General features: G+C 37.4%; 1 protein-coding gene across 2 annotated transcripts in view; it reads right to left on the bottom strand.

The window, feature by feature from the left end:
• Nucleotides 1–26,747, bottom strand: part of GC (GC vitamin D binding protein) — a 31,347-nt gene extending 4,600 nt beyond the window's left edge. For both annotated transcript variants that reach the window (XM_043572506.1, XM_043572507.1), the window contains exons 1-11: nt 26,527–26,747; nt 14,047–14,116; nt 13,351–13,483; nt 10,887–11,098; nt 9,633–9,765; nt 9,247–9,341; nt 6,032–6,161; nt 4,749–4,951; nt 3,894–4,023; nt 3,343–3,440; nt 1,427–1,559 (exon numbers count right to left, since the gene is read on the bottom strand). In XM_043572506.1, coding sequence (XP_043428441.1) covers nt 1,427–1,559; nt 3,343–3,440; nt 3,894–4,023; nt 4,749–4,951; nt 6,032–6,161; nt 9,247–9,341; nt 9,633–9,765; nt 10,887–11,098; nt 13,351–13,483; nt 14,047–14,116; nt 26,527–26,584 — 1,395 coding nt within the window. In that variant the 5' untranslated portion in view covers nt 26,585–26,747. The remainder of the gene's footprint in view (nt 1–1,426; nt 1,560–3,342; nt 3,441–3,893; nt 4,024–4,748; nt 4,952–6,031; nt 6,162–9,246; nt 9,342–9,632; nt 9,766–10,886; nt 11,099–13,350; nt 13,484–14,046; nt 14,117–26,526) is intronic.
• Nucleotides 26,748–27,295: the final 548 nt, after the last annotated feature.

Below are 27,295 nucleotides of genomic sequence, written 5' to 3'. Positions count from 1 at the left end.
CATATTTAATGCCCCTAGCACTCTGTTGGGATCTTAGAGGAGCATAGTAATGAGTTCTCAGAAGAATCCATGGTAGTGCCTGGACTGAATGATGGGTGGAGAGGAAAAAAATTAGAGTCTAATTTTACAACTGTTTCTGCAGCTAATGAGCTTCTATGAGATAATAATAATATAATAGAATTAGTTCTGAGGGTACCATGGTGAAGCTAAAAGAAAATTACACTGGTGGCTATTTGCTGGTCATTTCAAGATCAGGGTGAGGGGTAGGGATAGGTCAACTTCTAATGTTAATTTAGTCTGGTTCAGAAGCCCCTTTGCCGTTCTTCTAGTGGCTGTGCCAAGTATATTTAGAATGGCAGATAGAGGCAGATCCCTGGATATAAATGACTTTGGAGTCAGTGTAGTAGATAGGCATTAATTTTCAGGAAAAAATTTGTCAAATATAGGACAAGGGGATTTAATAAATTATACCCCAAATATTACAGAGTCACAGGACAAATATGCATACAAAGCATTGAGAATCAAAGCACATGCTGTTGTAAGCTGAAGTCAGAAAGTAGAGGCAGCTTGGTTACCCAGCTGTGAGATGAGTGTGGAAATCCATCTAAAAGGCTCGTACAAATAGCAAAGGTCTCATCTGAGTGCTCCAGACCATCAAATATGCGCAAGTGCCTCAACTCCATTTATCTCCCTCTTTGCTAGCAATTACTGAAAGACTGGTTGCTCAGCAGCACTGCTCCACACTTACTGGTTATAAAGCAAGAAAATAGTTACGAACCTGCCTTTTCATCATTGTAATTGAAAATACAAAGGTTTTAAATGGCAATATGTTATAGAAAGTAATGGAAAAGCAAGTCAAATGAAAAGCAAGAGACTTGAAGGAAGCCTGTGTTGTGTGCAGTTCAGTTTGTCTTGGATGATGTCAAAAAGGAAAGTGTAATTGGATAAGCAGATAAGAGGGACTAGGAAAGGGTTGTAGAATTGCTGTTTTTTGACAGAATGTAAAAGAAAAATATTTCTTAAAATTGAATGAGACTCTCAGAGCAAAATCTGCTGATAACAACTCCTAGGTAAGGTAACTTTATTTTCCTGGGATAAGGCAACCTAATGCAGCTGTTGTATCACCAGCTCCCCCCCCCCCAAAAAAAAATAAACATTAAAAATCTGTTAATATGTTACCACCTACAGTTGGGGAAAAACCCTGCACTGTACTTTGTTGTATTCACAAACCTTTTGTTAAAAAAGTTTAACTGCCTCATTTGCTTTTAAATTGGCATAACCAGGAAACAACTTTTGTCTTTACAATGAAAGTATCAGGAAAAGTCTGCCACATACGGGCATTTCAGTAACAAAGGAATGAATAAATCTGAGTACGCAAGTTCTTAAAATACTGTTGGGTGATAAGGAGGGGGTTAAATTTTCTTACCTCTAAATCACAGTAGAGAGGAGGTGAGTTTATGGAACAGCACTTGGAGGCAAAGTCTGAACGCTTGTCAATCAGCCCTTGGAGTTCCAGGGCACTGACGTCAGGCAATTTTGCTCTTAATCGTTCTGCTAGTCTGAAAAACCATATTTATGTAAGGTTTCCATACTTGTATTTTATAAACCTTTCTCATACAAAATGATAACCCACTTCTGGTCTTTTACAATACAAAGATGGAAATAGTTGTTCTTAAATTACGGGTCTGTGGAGTGATTCTTAGCGACTCAATTTGAGGTTCGAAAATGAAATCTCCAGCTCTTCTCAGATCCTAAAAGTAAATTTACAAATTGCTAGATTTGAACTCCAGGCTTTCCCCCTTCATTTGCTCCATTATATCAACATGGAAGACTTCCTCTCCTATTCTTGCTGACGTTCTATCTTCTCTCCTGTATTACATTTCAAGTTCCTTAAAAAGACTTTCCCTGTCAGGACTTTATGCCACCTTAATCTTTTTTCTCTTTACTCACTTTATACAACTTCCCCCTCAGCGTGCCTACTTTCCAACTGGCTATGTTGGAAAACACAAAGAAGGTCAGAAACGGGCTCTTGTTTTTAGCTCTACTATCCATTATGTCTCCACCTCACTTTCAAGATGGTGCTAGGACTTGAGTTCTCTAGATTCTTTCCCAATTTGAATGGTCTATAATCTTGGTATCTCTCTATTGTTATAATGGGCAATTCAGTCTGGTTTTCTGACCTTCTCCAGAAACTGTTTGCCAGCCCGGTTGTGGGCAATGGGAGGTAGTAGAAGCCCGAATTTATCTAGTTGGGGTAAGGTGGATCCTGGGAAAGCACAAGAGGATGAGGGGGGCTGGTTTGCTTATAAAAGCATTACTGAAATGAGTTGGTCCCAGCTGGAAGGGGAGGCAAGTCAGACCAGGAGGAACTCCGAGGATGGAGAAAGTATGTGTGCGCGTGTGTGTGCGCGTAAGCTGGTGCAGTGTTTCAAATACCTAGACTCCGTAGTCTGTCTTGTGATTTTATAACCCTACATGTCAATTCCACTATATTGATAATTTCTATAATCTCAGTATGTTAAAAATATCAGTAATTGCCCCATGCGACCCTGGAGTACAAAACTTGGATTATCTGTTTTATGTTATTCTATACTATTTTTTTATAATTGGGAAATATTTTGAACTTCAGGCTTTCACAGTTTTTCATTTTAGAACTTTGCTAAAGTAGACTTCATTGGGGTCCTACTTTTGGGGATTCTTTGGTCTTTTTGTGGAGTTCCATTTGTGCTTGCTTTAGGCCTATGTTGAGCAAGATGATTTGAAATGGATGTGAGCAATCTACTTAATGAAACTAGGAATGCAATGGGTCTTTAGGAACCCAGCAAAATTTCTTTCACTTTTATGGCCGTTCTTGAGAAATAGGACTACTGACTATTGTACAACGTTATTAATGATTAATTAACATTTGTGTCTTCAATTTATAGAGAATACATGCTGGTCATGGGTGGTACTACACTTGATTGAAAGTTTGGGTTGTTTGTCAGACCATCTGCCATGAAGTTAGATAACTTCAGTAGTTTTACAGTTCCTCAATTATTGATAGCAATTTCTACATATGGCTTTAGGGCAAGAATGTTGATGAACTGTGGGCTAATCTGTTTTTTTTTTTTTTATGAAGTTCCTATAGGTCTTATAAATATACGTTTGTGGCTGTGTTCTAATTGATATCTCACCTGATACACATGACCATTTTTCCCCTCCAAAAAGAACTCCATTTAGATAGAACTCCATATAAATATCAGATTCTACTTTTTAAAGTCTCAAGCCTTCAACTATACTTTCAAATCATAATACCATGCTAATATTTTTGATAAATGTGGAGGAAACAGAAAATTTCCTTACTTCTTCTTAAACTCTGTGAAAGTGTTTTCTGAATAATCTGCACATAGTTTTTGTCCCTTGTCAATGAAAGAAGATAATTCCTTTTTCAGTTGAGGGCCCTGTAAGAAAACAATTACATAACAAAATTATTTGTCTTAAAGCACTGCTCTACGAGGCATTAATCAGAATTCCGTGTAATGTGTTATTATGTGTGTTTATTATCTACACCAGATATTGGCAAACATTTTCTACATAAAACCAGATAGTAGATATTTTAGGTTTTGTAAACCAGATAGTCTCTTTTATAATTATTCAACTCTGCCAATAGGACACAAAAGCAGCTATAAACAATGTGTAAACAGGGAGTGAGGCTGTGTTCTAATGAAACACTATGAATCCTGAATTTTGAGTTTCACATTTTAATGTGTCATAAAATTAAAAAAAAATAGAAGACCATTCTTGGCTCATGGGTCATGTGAACACAGATATGGGGTCAGATTTGGCCCATGACCTACAGTTTTCCAACTCTTGACCTAAACCAAGGTTGCTGAAGAAAATAGAGCATATAGTACCTGTGTATTAATGCAGGCAGCAGAGTCCTCAGACTCACAACATTCAGCAAGGCTTTTCAGGGTTGGCTCAAGGATTTTACTGAGGAATACTTCTGGAAGAGGAGTTCTCCTACTTAGTTCAAATATATATCTGGTATGAGAGAGAAAGGAGAGAATGCTCTTTAACATGTGTAGATTTGTGTAAATGTTCTCTGTATTATAAAAAGGCAGATCACCTGACTTCTGCATCTTAACTAAAAATAAAAGATTTAAGTAAATGTGACTCCAAATTGACAGCTTTTGGATTAATATTCTCATTGAAATGCAAATTATTAGCAGTTGCTTTGTAACTATTCTGACTAGTTCATAATGAATTAAAGCTCTGTGTGTACTATATATGCATATGTGTATGTTCTATATAAACCTATCTATTTCAAAATAACATGGAACTAGCTTTTGTGCAACTACAACACCATGAATCTCACATAAAGCATCAAGTAAAAGCCTTAATTGGCTTTTCTATGAAAACAGATTTCTATAAATTCTTCCATTGTTCCATTGTTATCTATGCATTTATAAAAATCGTACTTGGACAAATACAGACTTCCAGCCTAAAGTTAGTCTCCATTCTGCTCTCTAATATAATTTTCTGACCTGTTAATACAACCTATTTGTGAAGTATTTCTATGCAATGAATATGCATATACTTGTAGCTTATGCAACTTAGGGTATATGCAGCAAGGGTGTATTTTTAGTTTTTGTTGGATCAAAACAGATAAAGGTTTACCCTTTCTTCCATTTAATTTCTTTGTCATTTAATGCTAGTGAATATCCATACTGTCAAGAAAGAAAGTTACTCCAGTTAACTCTACTTACTGATCTATGGCTTTGGTGTTTCCTTTATCACATACGTCTTGACCTGTGGGCAGCTCGACAGCTGGCAGCTCTGGTGTTGGGGCAGCAGGCATGAAGTAAGCGCACATGAAAACGTCCATGGGCGTTTTTTCTTGACAACAGTCCTTAAACTTAGAATTCTTTGTGGCTAAGTTGTCACAGATCTTTACTGTGTATTCAGGCAGCTACAAAAGCAATTGTGAGTTTGTGCATTGTTAGTTTCTTGGTTGGCCTAATTAAAAACAAGGAAGGCTTGGGTGCCTGGGTGGCTCAGTCGGACTTTGGTTCAGGTCATGATCTCACAGTTCACAAGTTCAAGTCCTGTGTTGGGCTCTGTGCTGATAGCTCAGAGCCTGGAGCCTGCATCAGATTCTAGATCTCCCTCTTTCTCTGCCCCTCCCCTGCTTATGCTCTATCTGTCTCTCTTTCAAAAACAAATATTAAAAAAAAAGAGGAAGTCTTATGTAGGCTTACAAACCTTGGCATGATATAGATGAAAAGTTATAAGTCAGGTTATAGAAAAACACCTATTAATGGAGACCTGTTTTCTTAGGTTGTTATCAACCGGTTTTTTTCCACTATTATTTCTAAAGCTGTCCAGACTTGGGGTGACCCTTATCTAAAGCACCAGTTCAAATTCCTATCTAAAGGATTATGTAAATAAAAAATGATGAAAAAAATTGACCATCAAGTAATAACGGGTATAAACATGAGCAGCTTTGAATAATAATTGTTGCAGTATTGTTCAGTAGAACTTTGAAATGATCTGTATCTATGCTGTCTTATGCTATTGTACGTTTAAAATGTGGCTAGTAGGGTGACTGGTTGGCTCAGTCAGTAGAGTATGTGGCTCTTGATCTTAGGGTCATGAGTTGGAGCCCCATGTTGGGTATATAGATTAAGTAAACTTTGTTAAAAATTTTTTTTTTCTTATGTGGCTAGTGTATTGAACTCAAGTCTAAATATTATTTAAGACATTAAAATTAAGTTAAATAAGTGAAGTTTAATGATAATTAAACTGCATTGGGTTGTGCAGGAAGAGTAAGGAATTCTTAGGAATTAGATAATCTTGTCCTTGTGTGTGGACTTTGCCATTTACTATTTGCAAGACTTCAAGTTATTCATCCCTGTTAATCATTACTCATCTGTAAAACGGAGTTAACGACACACTTAAATTTCATGAGGATTCACTGAGTTGATGTATGTAACCAGCAATTTAGAGTGCCTGCCACACAGTACATGGTACATGATGATGATTCTCTTACCTCCTTGGCCATACAGTCCTCAGAGGTAGACTCACAGCACTTGGAGAGGATTGTGGTGATCTCTTCAGCTAGTGGCAAAACATCCTCCAGATCAGCAGTAGGCACTTTCTGGGCTAATTTTACGAGATGGCTAAATGGATAAAAATGGATTGTTAGGTTACCCATATTCTGTTCTCTTTTTCCCTATGAACATACAGTCTGGAGGAAAATTACCATGGCTTCAACCCTTTGTCCTTGATAGCTGCGTGGAACACATCTGCTATATGCAATGCTTCCTCTGTGCTAGAGCCGCTAATCAAAATTCAGTCATCCTAAATAAATCGTTTTGTATTTTTAGTACTGATACACAGCTTTTCTTCTTGTCCCATCCACTACTCGAAGCACGCCTTTAAAATGTTAGATCTACGACAGCAATAAAGCACTAAGTCCCTATTCATAAGACCAATAGCCTATTTTTGTGGCCCCTCATTGTACTTTTAAAAATAGTTTATAAATTCTCTTAGAAACTACAGATAAAAGAAATATGAAGACTTATAGCCCTAGATCACAGAATTAACAAATGCTGGTATTTTGGTATATAACCCTGAAGCATTTCATCAGGTTTACCAAGCATTTCATAAAGGATTCTGCTATATTTGCCTTTTTCACTTAATGATACAGAAAACATTCCTGATCTACAAGTATTCTTTTAAAATTTTGGCAAAAACACATAATAGCGTTTGCATCTTAACTATTTGAGCATATAATTCAGTAATGTTAAGTATATTTACTGTAAGTAAATATCTGTAAATACAGCAGATTTCAGAATCTTTTCACCTTGCTAAATTGAAGCTCTGTACCCATTGAAAATTGACTGCCTCCACTCCAATCTTGTGGCAACCACATTTTTCCTTTTGTTTCTATGATTTTTCACTGCTTTAGATACTACAAAGTGGAATCACACAGTATTTGTCCTCTTGTGACTGCTTATTTTGCTTAGCATAAGACATTTAGGTTTCTTCTACTTCTTGGCAATTGTGAATACTGCAATGAACGTGGGTGTGCAAATATCTCCTTGAGATTCTACTTTGAATGTGAAAGTGGGCTTGCTGGATCATACGATTCTAATTTAAAAATTTTGAGAACTCCATATTGTATTTCATAATGGCTACACCATTTTGCATTCCCATTAATAGTGCACAAGGATTTCAATTTCTCCACATTCTTGCCAACACTCATTTAGAAAGTGGCCGTCCTAAAGGGTATGAGATGATCTCTTATTGTGGTTTTGGTTTGCATTTCTCTTATGATTAGTGATATTGAAAATCTCTTCATGTGCTTGTTGGCCATTTCTATATCTCTTGGAGAACTGTTTAAATAACTTGATTAGAGAGAACTGAATACTTTGTTATTGTTGAGTTATGGAAGTTCCTTAAACAGAAGCTTAAGTTTGATGTAGTTCCATTTATCTATTTTTGCTTTTGTTGTCTATTCTTGGTCATTTCCAAAAAATCCTTGTAAAATTCAGTGTTCTGAAGCTTTTCGTTTTGTCTTCTAAGAGTTTTATAGTCTTAGGCCTTACGTTTAATCCATCTTGAATATTCAAATATGTTGTAAGAGTTCAATTTAATTCCTTAGCATGTGGATATCCAATTTTTTCAGCACTATTTGAGAGTGTCCTTTCCCCATTGTGTAGTCCCAGCACCTTTGTTGAAAACAATTTGGCCAATCTGGCCAATTTGGATCTGTTCCATTGATCTACCTACATATATATAAATTTATACATTTATAAATTTATATATTTAAACATTTGTATATATGTATTTATGCCAGTACCATAGCATCCTGATCATTATTGCTATTAGTGTGTTTTGAAATTATAAAGTGTGAGGCCTCCAACTTTGTTTTTCTTTAAGATTGTTAGGCCTGTATAGAGTCCCTTGGCATTCTATATGAATTATGAATTTTAGGATGCCTTCTTTTTTTTTCTGCTGTCAAAAATGTCACTGGGGTATCAATAGGGATTGCATTATATCTGTAGATTGTTTTGAATAGTAGGAGCATTTTAACCATATTCTTACATTAATGATCATGGAATATCTATTTGTATCTTCAATACCTTTTACTAGTAATCTATAGTTTGTTTTAATTATATTGTAATAAGATATTTAATCCAAACTATGGCATTCTCCTATGGATATACCACAATTGATATAAGGATTCTCTATTTTAGGGAAATTTTGGAAGTTTCTAATCTATTCATATTTAAAAAGAAATGTTGCAGCAACATATCTACTAAATCTTCATGTTCAATGCTATTGCTGTGGGATAAATTCCTAGACACAAATGCAAGTATAAACTAATGATTAAGATCTAATACATATATATTATATACATAATATATATTATAGGTGGTTTTATATTATAAATCCTTATGTTCTACTTCCTAAATATATTACCTTAATGCAAAAGGAAAACTAAAGGGAAGGTCTAGAGAAAATGCCATTTAGTATTTGAGTATTTCTATTGGAAGATTCCTTTTTAAAGGACTCATGAAAGTAGTTTCTATTACCATTAGAGAACCTTAGGATCTGATGCCAACACAAAATAGGCTTTTTCATTACCATTAGAGAAAAAAGTCTTGTGAATTATAGACTCTAAATACTGAAAAGATAAACCGCAAAGTCTAGAAGTCTGGGGAGATGAGAAAAGTGTTAACCTAGAAACTGTCAGAATTAAAATATAGTGTTAACAGTAGCCACACAAAAATCAAAGTGAAGGTTATAAATAAAGTAGCTAACTAATTAGAATATATTCATTAAACTTAAGAGACATGCATGATATATAGCACAAAGCTTCATATAATAAGAATTCAGGAAGTCTCATCCCAAGAAGAAAATAGGTCAAGGACATAACAGGTGATGAGTAAAAAGAGTTTTTGTGTTTGTAATATATGCTAATATGAATACTGAAGAAACCATTTCTAGTGGTCTACCAGTTTTCCCATAAGTATATGGAAAAGGTTGATTAAAAGTAAATGTCATATTTGACAATGTATACTTGTTCTTGATTCATATTTCATGTAGAGAAAAAGAACCGGACTATATTTTTGAGAATTACAGGAACATAAGACTATAGTCTATATATTCTATCACAAATATTTTCTTAGAGAATTCTAATATTCTAGATCGTGTAGACACAAACAGCTAAACATACTGTTAGTGCTTAATCTTTACCTGAGCCTTGATTTCTCCTTCCCATAAGCAGCATATTGTGAACAGACTCTGTTTGACATAGTGGTGAGAAGTGATAAATGTTTCATCTGGAGTCTCTAGGAAATAAGTGAGAGAACCTTATTAGATGGTCAAGATCCATTGAAAGCAGTTTGCAGAAATGGAAAAAAGAAACTACTATCTTATATGACTATAAAACTGAATTCTGACCAAAGGAACTTACTGATATATCTTTCCTAGAGGTGGTTATATTTTTTCCAATGAATGAAATGCAAAGGAGGCATTTTAGAAAGTTTCTCCTTCCAGAATCTGAACTACTATTACTTAAATTCAATGGCATTAATAGAGGAAAAAAATAGAACATAACTACATAATAAAATGATACCTACCTCTTTCAAAAAGCATACTGTTGGGCTTGGTGAGGTACAGCAGGACCCTACCATAGAGAGATAACTCTTAGTATAACCGACTAAGAGTGGTAGAGGAGCTTGTCCATAATTAATGGAATATTCATACATAAATCTGTGGGAGGGGAAAATAGTATTGGTCAACATTTGTGGGAAGCAGAATCTACTTTTTCATTAGTTTGGTGGAAAAAGGATGCGTTACATTAGTTCAATTTCAATATCTAAGGCTCACTAAGGACTTAGAGATAGGATACTAGTCCCTTTTAATCAGTATTTTTAGTAAAGTAGTTTAGTAAATTTCCAAGTGAATTGAGAGGAGGGGCCATTTGTCTCTTTATTGTTTAGCGTCTACTAAGTGCATGGCCCATGATAGTTGCTTATTAATATTGAACAAAATAAATGAAACACCTTTACCTTTCATCATCTATCCCAGTTGACTTATTCTCCACAATTGCTATTTGTAGGCTTATTTCTTGAAATATTTTTTAATTGTTAGGAGTATAAGCCATAAGGGTCTATATGAGACTCTGAAATCTTGGGCAAAATCCTGATTATTTACAGGGATGAGCAAGCCAACCAATTTTTATAAAATCATGACCTTAATTTCAATTCTAAGGCCAATCTGAGCCATGTTGCATTTGACTCTTGGACTTGTATTTTGCCATTATCCTAAATAGAATTGTATAGCTGTGTACACTTTAAATGTTTAATTTTCAGAAAAGCATTTTTTTTATTCTCATATCCCTAGAAACAGTTGCAAACATGATGTGTTCTACCACATAAGTGAACATGTAATTTGATGATCTCCTTGATTAACATTCATGAGGAGCCAGATGATATATTGATTCTTCTATTAGTCTTGGAAGATCACAAAAATTAACATAAATGGAAAGAAAAAAATCTATCTGATTGAGTATGCAAGGATCCCTAGCATAAGGGGAATCACGGTAGCTGTCCAATATTTGAAAATGTCACATAGACAGGGGATCCAAGTGATTCTGCTTCAGGTGATAGAACTAAGTTTGGAAGTTTTAGAAAGTTGACTTTATCTCTGTCTGAGAAAGGCGTTTATAATAATCAGCACTGACTGAAATGAGAAGTCTTAGGGAAGAGTCAAGTTCTTAATGGAAATTTCCTGGTTGCTGTAGAAGAGGCGTTTATATAGACTACGGGGTTAGATTTGACACACTTCTGATTATTTTATGCCCTGAAGTTTTACTTATGAAACCAGCTTACTGCTCAGCAAAGTCTTTGGGATCTTTCCTGAATGCCTCACAGATTTCATCATTTGTTGGCTCTACGTAGGTAGGAAATTCTTGTGGCTGGTGCTTCAGGGCAGCCATACAGAGTTTCTGTTCAAGGCCCTCTTTGGTACAGCACTCAGCAGTTCCCGGGTGCACTGGGAATGGAGAGTCACTTTCACAGGACTTAGCAGACAATGCTGAGGTCTAGAATGAGAAAAGAAAAACAAGTCAATTTCTATATGGAAGTTTCCGGGCTTGTAATTCTCCATGGAGCATGACCTGTTAGTCTTTAAATCTAAAAATTCTCATCAGTAACAAACTGTCCATGCCAAAAACTCTACTGGATGACTTATCAACATGACAATTTACATAGTTACAGGCAAATACAGGGTCTTATGTTAATTACTCATTAATGGAAATAGAACCTTCATTAACAAGTGGACTGTGTTTGCAGCTGTTAGAGGTGGTTTTTTTTGTTTGTTTTGTTTTTAGCTCAATGTTTCTATACGTAAATATTAACATATCTCGGGGTAAGTGAGGTCATTTGAAAAACTTCGCTGGTGATTCTGCTATGATCTCCCACCTGCTTTCTGCTGCAAATACCCCAGGGAGAAGGGTCACATCCTTCTATTAAATGAGCAGACTCTTCTTGACTGTTTTAGTCTTCTGCATTTGTTTGCATTCTCTTACCTGCTGGTGCTGGAGCCTGCTTTTGCATCAGGATCAGAGCCCAGATGCCTGGGTTTTACAAGGCAGAAACTGATTCATTAATTCAAAGAGGCAGCCTGAGGATCTGTTTCCTAAAGCCCCAATATTTATTCTCCTGTGCAGTACAGATTGAACACCACTGGTGCAACTTAATTTACTGCCTCAACACTGTGCACTGATAACCTGTGGGGAGACTAAGCCTATAGTAAGGGCACCACTAAAGCAATTGCAGCAGCAAAATGTTCTTTTTGGAAAGAATTTGATACTTGGAATAAATGTAAAATAGAGTCCCCATGGGAAAAACTTTCTGGAGATTTACTAGGGAAAACTGCCTAGACATCCCTACACTTAATTTATGTTGGTCATCTTTTTAAGAACTTCTAAAGATCATTTCCTGTAAATGAAGGAAAGCAACATGATGAATTAATTACATAAGCCAAAAGTAAACCTCTCCTCCTCATCTCCTCCTCAGACTCTCAGAACTTAGGAATTCTTAGAAACTCCTTTTCATCCTTATCTCTTGTTGGTGAATTTTTTTTTCCTTTCCATTTCTTTCCCTGGCAATTGTCCTTTTTTTTTTTTCTTCTTATTATCTCCTTTCCAAAAAAAGTTTGTAAAGTATCAACATGGTTTTAAAAATGCTTCCCACCCCTGACAAAGGCAATGCCATCTCTGTTTCATGTGATCTGTCTCTATAATCCTGGGCCTTATCTCAGGTCAAGGGGTCAGTTAACTAATGCATGAAATAAAATGTAAATAAGATAAAAACGCGTTCTGTTATTGATCATGGTTGGTAGTTTATTTTACAGTGGTATAGAAGGTCTGGTTGAAATGATAGGTATTTATGGAATTGATGGTGGGGGAAAAATTGATTTAAAATTCTTAGAACATATACAAGGGCCCAATGAAGCAATTAATAGGTAAGACTAATCATTCTGTAGGATTAAAAAAAAATTTTTTTTTCATGTTTGTTTACTTTTGAAAGAGACGGAGAGAGGCAGAGCATGAGTGGGGGAGAGGAGAGCGAAGGAGAGACACAGAATCTTAAGTAGGTTCCAGGCTCTGAGCTGTCAGCATAGAGCCCAATGTGGGGCTAGAACCCACGAACCATCTGAGCCTCCCAGGCACCCCTGTTTAGGATATATTCAAATCAGATCTTTGGAGCATGATTTCTGCAGGCTTGAGCAAAGAGTTTGGTCGGTAGAAGCCTCTATCAAGATGCATCTAAATGTCCTTTGCATGAGGCCTGATAACTGTGTTAGTAAATTGCTAGAAACCCCTGTAGTTTTACCTTTTTCAGGTCCTGTCTACATTTCAAATCCTGTCAGTTCAGCATTTTAACTTCTGCATTGATACTTAAAGGGAGAAAACCCAGAACCTAGTGTATGTATATAAGGCAATTTTTGAAACCCAAAATAACTTGAGGCCAACACTAAACTATTCTGGGACAGTTGTACCTGTCTTAACATGATAAATGTATAGGTATGGGTAGGCTTTTAAGGTACACAGAATGCATTATTTCAAGGGGTTCATGAACTAATAGATATCCCAGTCTTTTCATTTGAACCTTGTAGGACTAATGGGCAAAACTGATTCATTATACTAGAATAGGTCTGGGCTGGGGGTAATTCTCTCAAACTTGGAGTAGGTGGAGTTGATGTCTAAGGTTTCCCCAAGATACAGCATAAAGGCCTATCTTGGCTTCTTTCTGTGACTCCATAAGGACATGGGCAGCCACATGAACCTACCCTGAGGTCATAGCAGTCCGGGTCAGCCCCTTCAGCACAGCAGGCTTCTGTCAAGGAGACCACTTCATTCACAAGGTGACTGATCTGTTCAAATGTGCTACTGGGAAACTTTCTGCTGTATGAGACCATTGATCTGAGGAAAACAGTAGGTTGATATATTTAGAATTTTAAGAAACTTCACATTTGCACATATTAAAACATGAAATTTGTTCAGTTTTTAACCAGAATATTGCATACATTGATTAGTGAAAAGAACCTGAGGTTCACTTTTAAAAAATAGTTTTTGTTCTAGGCAAATGTTCCTTGTAAAATGGAAGTTGGATTTGGGGGTTTTATCCAAGAAGTCTTCTATTCTTTCCTTTCTCAAGCCTCCCCAGTAATCCTGTTCTATGTCTTGTTTTTGTTTGCCACAGCCCTTGTATATACTCTTTGCATTTTATTTTATCTTAAGCTGTGCTTGTTCTCTTAACTCTATTAATAACCTTACTGCTAACAAATTCTTAGACTCTAGTAACAATAATCCAACTGGATTCTTTGGATGTCCTCCACTGGCCTAACACCTGTGCCCACATTGGTCTTGGGTTCTCACAATGTGCAGAGAGTGGTTCAGCCCCCCCTGCTGAATTGAAGTTCTCTCACATGTGGTTTCATTCAAGGTCAAGTAACCAAGAGAGCGAGTGAATACCTCGTACTTACAAAGATGTGAAGTCATCTTTTCCTAGATTGGCAAGTTCCTTGCAAACTTTATCCTTCTCATAATCTCGGCCTAGGAACCAGAAATAGAAAAATTGGTATCTTTTCCTTTCTAATGAATGTAACGTTATATGTATAGGTCTTCCTCATGATGCATCTATGGTGAAGGTAGCATTTTCTCAATATCTATATACAATTTCATTTTGGGGTGCCTTTCTAGCTGGGTTCCTACAGATCAATTTTATGGCCTGCTATGCATTGTAATGAACAGCAGAACAAACGCCCTAATACTGGAAGCAGAGAAGTCAAATGTCAGAACTTACTGATAGGGCAATCAGTCTCTTATGTCACTTCTGTATAATAATGCTAAAAATGTAACTTTTAATCCTTCCCTTATTTGTCTCCATTTCACTACGGTCTTGAAAGAAACAAGAACAAAACATAAATGGTGAGCATATGCCCATACACACTTAGTGAAGAGCTAGCCCCTCTAATGCAGGACTTTAAAGGAGATTTGTGGCTTGGTGTTGCCACCATAACTCCATTACCCACTTCAAATTCTATCAGGGAAGGCTAGGAATTCAGCTTAGGGGGGGAAATGGAAATTTGGCAATTTTCTCCCCCCAAAAAAAGATTAGCCTGTGAGGTGGGTTTGGAGAAATGGTGGAAAGCACTTCCCTTGCTTCAAGCACTGAGAGAGGCTTAAAGGAAAACACTCAGACCTTGATAGGTGGCCCCTGGGGTTTGGGGTACAACGGCAGGTGTCTGATTCAGACTAGAGAATATTAGAGGGTGAGAGGGGCTAGTGAAGTGGCCTGGGGCAGCAAAGGTGAGGGCTTTGAGTGGGAAGCTGTGTTGTGATCTGTGGACCTTATATAGATCAAGCAGGAGAGCAATCTGACCTGGAGTTGTCTTAATTTGGGGGGAGGAAGGGGTGGCCTGTCTAGAGGGCAGTGTGCTGCCAACAGTGGGACATCTCTGTGTGGAGTCCGACAACTTGAAAGTCAGAGGCCCAAGGGGAAGTTTTAAGGTGCCAGCTGGATGTCAGAGATTCCAGAAATGTTGCAAAGAGCTTTCCAACGAACCCATAAAGTGTCAACTTTGAATATTTCCCATAACTAGTGGAAACACTAGCTCACAAAACTGTCCATTGAATTAATGTTCCTGCTGCTTGCTTCTCCTGCTAGCTTGTCCTTTTCTGTTAAGCTTGGAAGAGGTAAAAGCAGTTGAGTGAGCATGAGGAAGAAGAGAACAAGCAGAGAAGAAACTGTACATGTCTCTTGTTGCCACCATAGGCAAAAGGACTGAAACAGTCCTGATCTGGGGGGGAGTAGTTTCAACTTCAAAAGAACTTACAAATATTTGACCATTAAACAAACCAGCCTTTCCCGTGACTTTTATGAGGTAGTTGTTTTGAGGTTCAAAAGGATCAGAGGGACCTCTTTAAGGGAACAGAAAAATCAAATGAACCCACTCTCAGGTCCATTCAAGTGGCTGGGAAGAGCTCGTTCCCACAGGAGAAGAGTTCTTTACAGATTAAGACCCACTTGTGCAACATCCCTACTACATAACACAATAGGGTAGATGTGTGGAAGTGGTCCATGGTGTCCTTCCCTGACTCATTTATGCAAGTAAGTCTAGGAAACCTTCAACGTTTAATGATACATCTTTTGGAAAGAAATGTAGGAAGTATATAAACTGCCGAGTTTCTAAGTGTGGTAAGGGTTAGCAACTTCTCCTGGACTGTAAATATTGAGAAAACCATCTCAGGTGATACAATGGCAACTTCTGTCATGCATTTACCCTCCCACATGCCCTTGCCTCTCAGTTAGGGCTTTGAAAGCATGAACATAAGGAAGCCAGGGTAGAAATTGGTCTTCTATGGTTTGCTGTGGAGGTGGTGGTGCATGGATATAGACTAGGGAAAATTTTTTCTTTTGAAAAGTTCTCTTTAGGATTTTAGATTTAATGGCAAAGACCTCCTGCAGAAGAAGCTTTTGCCCCCTATATCTTTCAGGTGGACTGTTCAAAGTATATTACTGCAGTGGGAAGAGTCAGAACTGGGGGACAGAGACATTCCTAAGCAGTACTTTGAGTTGCCCCCTTATTACAAATACCATCAAAATCAGAGTGGGAAAGAAACTACATGTTCAAATCTCACATCCTCTTGGAAACCAGGACAAGACAGTAGGATTGATAAAGTTAAAAGTCAATGGAGTATAAAAAGCCACTTGCAGTGAACTTGTTACAGCTGAGAACCTTCACATCTAGTACATTTTCTGAAATGTATTGACAAGTTTGCAAGGTCAGATATTGTCACCATTTCAAAGGGCTGAAAGCTTCCATTAATCATTAATGATATTCAATGAGACTGACCACTAGGGCATGGGGGAAAGAATCTAGGGGAGAGCTGCCCTCCTATAATGAAGGATATAACATTAGGATGTCCACAGTTGTTTTATGTTGTTCCTAAGGTAGGATGTCCAGGCTTTTATGTTGTTCCTAAGGTAGAGCTAAGAAAAACTGGTGGCAGATATTAGTTCAATGTGTGAGAACTTTATTATAGCCATGACTGATAACTGAAATGATGAATACCTTTTTGAGGAGGTGAGTTTTTCCTGGAAATAATCAAATGGAATTTAAATAACCATATGTATTAAATTCCTAAATTTAGTACAAGATTATATCCTCGTATCTATAAGATCACATACAAGGGATTACAAAAGAATTCCTTTTAGAAATATTAAGAAATTAAATGGAATCTTTGCCCTGCCCCCCAGAACTTAGCGTGTTTTGAACCACAAAAAATAACTCCAATAAGAACTTTTCTGTTTAATGCATAAGGGCTAATTTTGTTTAATGTTCCCTATAAAAATACAGAAGTCCATTTTTGTTGATATTGCTGAGCACTCAATAACATGCAAAGTGAGAGCCTATATTCAAAGGGCATACCTCTGATGAACATTTAAAGAAATATTTTTTCTGGCCTTCCAGATTCAGATTTCTCACTTCATCCAAAAAAGCTTCACTCAGTGCATTATGGGAATGTGAGTACATGTGATATAAGCAGACACTACAGATTAGCCCCTGTTAAGTAGCTTTAATTAAATCAACTGGTGTTTGTACCGAAATGCATGAGAATCCACAGGTGTTAGGTACTAAGTGAAATAAAGATAAATATCATATGATTTCACTCATAGGAGGAATTTAAGAAACAAAACAGATGAGCATAAGGGAAGGAAAAATAAAAGGGAGGCAAACCATAAGAGACTCTTAAATACAGAGAACAAACTGAGGTTGCTGGAGGAGTGTTGGGTGGGGGATGGGCTAAATCGGTGATGGGCATTAAGGAGGACACTTGTTGGGATGAACACTGGGTGTTATATGCAAGTGATGAATCACTAAATTCTCGTGAAACCAATGCTACACTATATGTTAAGTAACTTGGATTTGAATAAAACTTAAAAATTAAAAAAAATTCAAAATAACGATGCAAAAAAAGGGAGGGAAATTAGATCAACTACATAAGATTTAAAATGGTTTTGGAACCATTTTTTCTAGAAATTCAACCTTGGGCTTGATAGAAGCAAGGGAGGCAGCTCAAAAGAGTCAACTGAGAAAGTTTAGAATTAAGGGTAAAAAGCTCTCAAATAACCTGTAGAGGAAGCTGTTGTACCATGTATCTTACAGATAGACTACTCAAAATATGTTTCTGATTAAAAAAAAATTGTTCACTTATTTATCCAGAGAATACCTATATCTTATAAGCCTAAGCAGATGTTAATAATTTTCTAATGGTTGAAAAAACAAATACTGAAGTTAATTTGCAATATGATTATTACAAATTGATTCCTTACTCCAGGGAGTGCTGCTAAATGTTTTCATACCAGTTGAACCCACTTTGATTCATGTAATTAAATACTATCTAGAATGAATGATAAATGACAGTCTGTTCTTGAATGTTCCATGTGGTTATAAAGAAGGCAATCTGGACTTTGATACAGCCCCAGTAAATATTGGCATAATCTCAGTGACTCTGGTGAAATCACTTTGACATCAAGTGACCCCTAAGCACTAAATGTTTACAAATTAATGGAATTTTTGCTTTTTGCAATAGCCTGTCCCTTTTCTTTCTATATTGTGAAATATTCTGGTAAGTTGTGTCTAATTCTATCTAGACTTCTGAAAACTTGATTTATTTTCAGGAAATTGGTATTGCTTTATGTACCTCCTTTCTCTCAACAGAGCTAATAGTATTAATAAATGAAACAGATATGTTTTGAAGACCTACTCTGTACTAGGTGGTTGGATTCAGTAGTGAATATACAATGGAGAGCAAAATACTCCTTCTGCCCTCATGGAATTTTCAATCTAGTTGAAAATAGACCACAAGGTACTACTGTCCTGGTACAAACTTTGCTAAAAAATGTATTTTGAATGCTTGAACTACTGCTACAGTATTTCTCTAAAACAAATTCGGTCCCCTATAAAAGCCATTTATATACCAGAAGCAATGGCTGTACCCTAAATAACATTGAATTGAATAAATGCTTATGTAGGATGCTAGAAACCATATTAATGTTGCTATTTTCCTTTTTTGTTTTGGAGAATCATAGGTTTTCAGAGCTCCATGGAGCATTATATATTGTTTTAATTTTATTCCTTTAGCATTTTCATTTCCATCATGCACTGACAGACTCATTGGTGTCAGAAAATGTCCATATATTTGGGGGGGGGAGGTGTGTGAGTGTGAACTTAGAAATATGATTTGTAGCATTTATTTAAACTAAGCAGACTATATATTGATTTCAGAATAGTGATTTTACTTGAGAAATTGAGCCTTGCTGGACAGGTTTAGGAAGCTTCCCTAGTTATTGGAGATAAAACTACTGATTTATTGCTAGAATCCCTATTAATGAAGCAGTGGCAAATTAAAACTTGATTTCATTTTTACAGGCTTTTTTGGTTCTCATTTCTATTGCTTTTTTTAATCGTAAAACACTGATCTGGTCTTTCACATTGATAATGATTATAGGCCAGTGTGCAGTTTTCTGGGTTTGAGTCCATAGAAAGAAATTCAATCCTTCTAATACTAAACCTAGAACTCTACATGACCTCTATAGATTAAACAATTTAGAGGAAATGAAATGTCCTTCTTATGATGCCATCAGAAGAACAAATAAAGCTTCATTTTATATTTTGAAAATTAAACAGTAGGAGATACGGGGTCAGTGAGTCAGTTCTCTAGAAACGACAGTTGTGGTAGAGAGTGGTCTCATGGACTTCACTCATATTTAACGTCCATGGGTCTACTGTAGTGGTCTTACCAAAGTCTCAAAGGAGGGCATTCTTTCTACATCTCCTTGCACTGCCCCTTCCCTTTATAAGTTGGGCACCTAGTCATCTACAAATGCTTTTGCAGGGGTGAAGATCAGGGAGCAAGTTTCATATTCCCACTTTTGGGATACTTGAGGGCGATATGTTCTACATCTTGATGTGGAAATTTGGAATGCATTGTATAGCCTACAGGAATAAAAAGGTGCTATGCCAAAACTCAGAAGACCCCGATACTTAAGGAACTGAAGTCTGGTGGTAGAGATAAGCATTTCATACCAGTATTATCATTGCCCAAGAAGAGATTGAAACAAAGCATTATGAAACTCGAGAATGGAAGGGAGAGCTTTTAGAAAGCCTCAAGAAAGGAACTATTACCTGAAGTGAATCATGAATAATAGGCAGGATTTTAACAGGAGTAAATGAATTGGGAGAAGTATTTGTGTGGAGGGTACAACTTGAAGAGCTGTCTTAAGTTAGAAAATCATAAATCCTACTTGGAAAATGAATAGTCCAATAAGAGAACTGAAGTATGAGACAACACAGACTTAATAGTCAAAGTTTTAATTTTAAGGTATGGGGTATCCGTGGAAATCTATTCCTGTAGGGGAATTCAAGAAAGAGTAATCTTGGGCTTAAGGTAATCAATAGTATCTTTTTCATAAGGTTCTTCTACATTAATCTATGTGAAAATGCTTAGCACCTCTCCTGCCTAATGTGTTAAACGCTCAGTGTTAAAAACTTTTTATAGCAAAATTCAACTTTTCATAGCAAAATCCAATTATGGTACATATTATCAGATATTCTCTACTCTGGTGATATAGATATTCTGTGATTTGTTCCAGTCCTCCTTGCAGGAGATAGGTTAAGTTACTTTCTGGTAAAAGGAATATGAAAGAGAAGATAAAAATAGAAACTCTAAGAAATCAGCGAAATGAGTCAACGTGCACCCCAGTCATCTCCTGGCCAGCTTTCACTGGATCTGACAAATAAAATGGTAGCTCATCAACCGTGAGATGCCTTGCCTCACTTCTCCTTTTCTGTGGGAAGTCTCAACTTGTCACAGGGCCCAGAAACCTACTATATGAGACTTCTTTTGCTACTGTAACAAATTACCACAAATTTAGTGGTTTAATCAACACAAACTTACTGCCTTATAGTTCTGTTGGGTAGTCTGGCCAAGGTCTCCTTGGACTAAAATCAAAGTGTCAATAGGACTATGTTCTTCCTGGAGGTTTAAGGAGATCATCTGTTTCCTTTTCTATTCTGGCTTCTAGAGGCAGTCAACATTTCTTGGGACCAGGCTGTCCTCTCCATCTTCAAAGCTAGAATTTTGCATCTTTTTTCCTTAGTCACCCCTTCCTCTGACTCTTCTGCTTTTCTTCTACCATAAGCACCTTGTGATTGCATTGACCCCACGGGGTAATCCAGCATTACTTTTCTATTTGAAGATCAGCTGATTAGCAACCTTTTTTCCATCTGCAACCTTAATTCCCTTTTGTGATGTAACCTGCCTATTTACTCACAGGTTCTGGACCTTAGGATCTAGACATTTTTAGAGGGCTCCATTCTGCCTACCATTTGCTCATTCCTATTTCAGCCTGAAGTTGTACTTACCATTAGGTGGCTTTAAACAGACTAGAATTGGGGTGGATTTGTATTAGATAGCCTGATCCCTGAAATCCTACCAGCTGGCTGTACAAGCTCAAATTGATCATTTCATTAATCTCTCAGTAGTGATCCTGACTTTTATGTAATTCATCTTTTGGACTCCAGTTACCAGATTGTCAGGTTGTGTATTGTATTCTAATATGAACCAAGTGGGGAAGAGATAAGAGGTAGGGATTTGGTCGGAAGCCATTACAACAACCATGCAAAGGGGAACAAGGGCCTGGACAAAGACCGTATATGGAAATGTAGATATGAGAGGTAGTGTTCACAGGGTTTGAGCTTAAATACACATAGGAGGTAAAGGAGAGAGGCAAAAGGGAATACGGAGGAGGTTCCTATAGTGGAATGCTCTGTATAAGGCTGATTTACTTCAGAGCTGAAATTGGTAGAATATGGACATGATTGAATATAGATAACAAAAATGAAAACAACAAAACTCAGGAAGTCTCTGCAGGATTGGACATCAAGCAATTCCAAGGTTATGGTACTGGGAAAACAGGGAAGTTAGAAGACAGAGCCAGTCCTATGGAGTATGGATGAACTAGAGTTTGGATCAGTTCTGGATGACCATAGTAGGCAGAGTGAATTTGACTTAATTCCCCCTAAACAGGTGCTAATGAACTGTTTTTCTCTTTTGTCCTTAGGTTAGTGAGAGATTGTTCAGATATCTGTCCCATGAGAGGCAACAAAACCATGATTTCAAGCATGATCTTTGTAAACCTAACTAATCTAGGTAAAATTCTGATTCTGCCACTTATTAGCTTATTTTCCTTGGATAATTTCTCTCACTTTCAAAGTGGGGATAATAGTACTGAGTTGATCAGGGTGTTGTAAAGATGAAATTTATTCAAAAGATTTTGAACATGCTGACACATTATGAATATTGGCTATATTTAGTGCATAGACTCTGTTTCACATTGGATACTTTATAAATCTTATTTTATAATTTTACAGAGTTTACTACTTCCAGGATATCTATTATATGTCCTAGTTGACATTTAATTTTCCTTAAATAATCAAAACTACCTAACAATCCTAACTTTCTGATTTTACACGAAAAATCTGTTGAACACATACTACATGTCAAGTAGTCTTCTAAAACTTGGAATTAAGCAAGGAACAAAAATAAACTCCTTGATTTCCTAGAGGTTGGGTTCTACATTTTACATTTATTATAATACACAGCTGGTGATCAGATAAGGTAAGGAGTACTAAAAAGAAATCAAGGTAAAGGGATAAGGAAAAATGGAATAGTCAGTGCTATTTGAGATAGGTTGGTCAGGGAAGCCTCTTATGTACATGAACTTGGAGCAGACACTTGAAAGGAGGTGAGGAAGGGAGCCATGTGGATATCAGGTGGATCAGTGTTCTAAGAGGAAGGGGGGAGCTAGTACAAGTTCCTTAGGTGCAGAGCACATAGTGTGTGGGATAGTGTGGATGTCAGTGTGACTTTAGCAGAGGAACTGGAAGGGGTGGGGGACAGAGCAGGGTAGTGGTGGGCAGAAAAAAACAGGTTAAGTGGCCATAGACACCCAGGGAGAAGGGTAATAGATGCCTATTAAGGATTGTTCATCTCTTGGGGCACCTGAGTGGCTCAATTGGCTGAGCGTCCAAATTTGGCCAAGGTCATGATCTCATGGTTAGGTTCGTGAGTTCAAGCCTCTCATTGGGCTCGCTGGTGCCCTCTCAGAGACCACTTTGGATCCTCTGCCACCATCCCCCTCTGCCATCCGGTGTCCCCACCTCACTCATGCTTTCTCTCTCAAAAATGAATAAACATTAAAAAAAAATCTTCATCTCTTCCTCCTAGATTAACCTCATGTCTGCTTAAAGCATACATACTTCTCCCTATACTAGCCATGTGGTGAGTGTGTACCTGGCTTTGTACCTAACAACAGTGGAGTGTAACTTTGCTATTAATTTCCAGGGAAGTTAACAGTGCCTTTGTGATAAAGTTCGCTACCTCTCTGACTTCAGCTCCTCCTCCTTTTCCCTCAAAAAGAGCTAAGCCTCTTTTGTGCTTTTTCTCTGGCTGCTTTGTGAACTTGATTCAGGCCATACTTGTTCCTAAGACTTTTATACCTCTGTTCCTTCACCTTGAAACACACTTCTAGATCTTTTCATGGCTGTCTCCTTTTCATCATGTAGACCTCCTATCCTGGGTCACCCCCTCAATAACCATTTATGTAGGTTTTGCAGAGAGGATACAAAGACCTATCTGAGAAAACAGAGAAGATCTCTACGTACCCTAAATTACTTCTCTGACATTCTGCGCAGCAATGCTCCTGAATCAAGCTTAGAGCAACTTATTTTTTTTTAAATTTTTTTTTCAACGTTTATTTATTTTTGGGACAGAGAGAGACAGAGCATGAACGGGGGAGGGACAGAGAGGGAGACACAGAATCGGAAACAGGCTCCAGGCTCTGAGCCATCAGCCCAGAGCCTGACGCAGGGCTCGAACTCACGGACTGCGAGATCGTGACCTGGCTGAAGTCGGACGCCCAACCGACTGCGCCACCCAGGCGCCCCTAGAGCAACTTATTTTTAATATGGCTGCTGATGAAGGCTGAGCTTGTGGAAAAGAGAAATGGTGATTCAATGGTGATTTGGGAGATTGGGATAACCCACATTGTCTAGGGGTGTTCTGACAGGCAAGCGGGAGAAGGATAAATGCAGCTCCCCCACAACTCAAAGAACTTACTTTCTTCTTGCTATTTGATACCCCATCTAGTAACAGTACATATGTTGAGAATGAGATGCTTCAAGCAAAAAGGAAAATGTTTGTAATAATAGATCCCGCTCTTGCCAACAGCTCCTATAAAATGCAGAGGCTTATTTCCCGTAGCATTATTTCCTTAGTAATTGTGTAGCTGTGTCAGCCTTCCTGCTGCTTTCTTGGGGAGAGGGAGAGATAGTGTTTAGATTTCAGTCCTGAGGAAAGAAACTTGAGTGGAGAGGTGATTGGCATACACAGACTTCTTGCCTCTCATGGGGTAGCTAATGTGGAGGTATTTTTATGACTCCATCCGGATTTGGCACACTTGGTAAGCCCTTTTCTCCCAAGATGTACCCAAGGGCTTGTGCACTAAATCTCCAGGGCCATTTGATAGGACAGGATTTGCCTGACTGGAGCCGCTATTCATGTTGAGCTGCAGCAGTATCCATCTTAAACCTGAGGTTTCCCAAAGAATACTACCATGGTGTCTGGACACTTCAGGAAAGAGCCCGTGTGTTTGGGAAACTGGGTAAAGTTAGGTTTCTTTCTTGTATGACTTCTTGGAATCTTTAGGGTAACAAAGACATGGATTGTAAACCAACCAAGAAAGACTAATGTATGGCTTATTTCTTATATGTGTTTGGCCATAAAACTTTTCCTAACATGAGTCTTGAATGAAATACACTTTGGAAAAAGGTCTTCTAGATACATGTTGTGGATTGTTGATCAGCTCTCTAGAACTATAATAGAACTGCAACACATACCTATTGTCTACTATCCAAGCCTCCTCTCAACTCCATTTATTTTATATGCATATATATATATATATATATATATATATATATATATATATATATATATATTATTGTAACTTTCTGCTAGAAGAGAGCCTACCTAGCTCCCAGGTAAATCATTGACTTGGTCATTTGGGTCATGCTCAGGACTGGTGGGTCAGGAGTACTATTTCCAAATATTGGACATATATTACTTATAAATGTATTTTATGTCTTGGGGGTTATCATCTGACCTTTGGAATCTAAGTAATCTGAAGTTCATTGTTAAGCTTCCTTTAAGGTCTGAACTTAATTGAAGTTCTCAGGATCCATTTCATTAGAGCCTGAGAGAGTGCTGAATGTCAAAATACAGGTTGCAGAATACTTTTTCCAGAGGACATTTGTGATCCTTTGGGAAGCCAATATGCACTTACAGAGTCAGCAGTCCAAAATGATGACCCCTGCCCTATGCTGGGCATCCACATACAATCCCAGGACCTAGCCATTACTAGATCTTCTGTGTTTTGAAGATCTTGATGTGAACGTATTTCAGTAGGATTTCTCAGGTTTGTATATGCCCCAGGGAAACCGAAGGCAAAGGAGTAAGCTTTCAGGGTTTCCTGGGACATGGCCTATTTAGAGCTCTTGTAAAGGACACAATTTATACCCCATGAGATCTCAGACTTTGTAGTTGAGCATAGGGTCTGTAGCTTACTTAAAAGTCTATAAATGAGGTGTGCCTGGGTGGCTCAGTTGGTTAAGCATCCGACTTCAGCTCAGGTCATGATCCCATGGCTTCTGGGTTCAAGTCCTACGTGGGGCTCTATGCTGACATATATATAAAGAACTTAAAATGTAAAATAACTTGGATAAAAGATCAAGGAAAAGTGAATGTACAGAGAAGAGGAATAAAGTTCATGTCACAGTAACTGGTAATTTCTGGGTTATACATCTTATTCTGTTGGTTAGATATGTTGTTAATATGAATACTACCACATGACTTGAGTGAGGCTGCTCATGGATAGCACTAAATGTAAGTTTCACTTCTCCAAGATGAATGCAGATTTCCTTAGAAGCACTAAAGAATCAGCCAGAGAAGGAAATTGGAAAGGAATATGAATTTGAAGCTTGGAAACTTTTCATGAAGTCACATGCTTCTATTTCAGCTTCTATCATTTAAAAACATTTTTAAACATTGCTCAAAGATGAGATGCCATTTGGAGAATACTTAAAAAAAATTTTAATGTTTATTTTGAGAGTGAGCCAGCAATTGGGGGAGGGGCAGAGAGAGAGTGGGAGAGAGGGAGAATCTCTGTGCAGAGCCCAATGCAGGCCTGGATCTCACAAATCATGAATCATGACCCTTGCCTATACCAAGAGTCAGACGTTTAACTGACTGAGCCATCTAGGTGCCCCTCCCATTTAAAGAATATTAATGAAAAATCTAAAACATGGTTATCAAGATAATTAAGCTATATTCTTTCATGTGTATGTTTTAGAAACTATAATGCACTTTCAAATATTAAACATACACAGAATTCCTTAAAGAGGATCTAGGATCTTTGCTGACTTCATGCATCATTGATAGAATGTATTATGCTCTCAAAGACCATAAATCTTTGAAGTCTAGGGGGAAAAGTGCTCATTGATTGACCACAGCTTCCATTTGCATTATCTTCTAACAACTGAATTTCTAATTTCAAGCGATTCTCTCCAAATCTTGGCTCTCAAAAAAATCAAAGAAGGACAATTATCTTTTCAATTTTCTTAGATTCTTGATTTCTTGTCTATTCCAATTAAATGCTATATGCCACATTTGAGCTCACATTAGTGCCTTTTTGATTCTATCCTTTCTCAACATGTTTATCAACTCTCTGTTCTTGTATACCAACTCTCTGTTCTCTAATTTTTGTATAACTTTTCAAAAGGGTAATGGAAAATCAGACTACTAAGAGTTTTTATAAATGATCACACCAATGGAAGTCTTACCTCTTTCTAGAGCATGCACAAATGCTACAGCAAGCAGAAGAACCAGGATTCTCTTCATTTTTCTGCTGGTGAGTTCTGCAGCACCCCGTCTCCTGTACGTCACCCAGTAAAAGTGACAGCCCAAAGTAACCAATTCCCTTTTACTAAGATTCCTGACTATGAACCAATCAATTATTAATCTCTACACAGAAGCAAGGGCAGTCATCCTTGGACCATAAGAGATAAAATAATATCAATCAAGACAAATAGACACCCTGGGGGAAAATGTAGAAGATTTTAATCATTAACTTTGTCAAACTGCAAGAGTCAGGGTATATATAGAATTTTTTCCCCCACTGCTGCTTTTTACTAAAATGTGCTTAATGTATTAATGGGCACATTTCCCACCTGCCCTGTGAGTTAAGCATCTTGGGACTGTCTCTACCCTTCTCATGTATAGATGGAAACTTGGAGGTTTCTCTCTATTGGTCTGCCTTTCTTTAAATGTACTACAAGTAAGGATTATCTTTAAAATATCACAGACTAGTTGTTTTTAAGTCCTAAAGGGGCAGGGAGAGAATGAGAAGCCAACTTATCATCCATTCCATAATTTTAATGTTTTAAAATTTTATTGAATACAGTGGGATAGTACTTCATGTCCTATATTACACTTTTTAAAGCACTGACCTACATATTAAAAATAACCCTTGAAGAGCAAATAACTAGGGATGATGGAGATAGTGGTGGTAAATGCCCCAAATCACAAAAGTTAGTGGCAAATGTTGGACTC

The sequence above is a fragment of the Prionailurus bengalensis genome, chromosome B1, assembly GCF_016509475.1.
Source record: "Prionailurus bengalensis isolate Pbe53 chromosome B1, Fcat_Pben_1.1_paternal_pri, whole genome shotgun sequence".
Lineage (NCBI taxonomy): Eukaryota > Metazoa > Chordata > Mammalia > Carnivora > Felidae > Prionailurus > Prionailurus bengalensis.
Note: the sequence above shows the minus strand (reverse complement) of the source record. Positions and strands in the feature narration are given on the sequence as shown.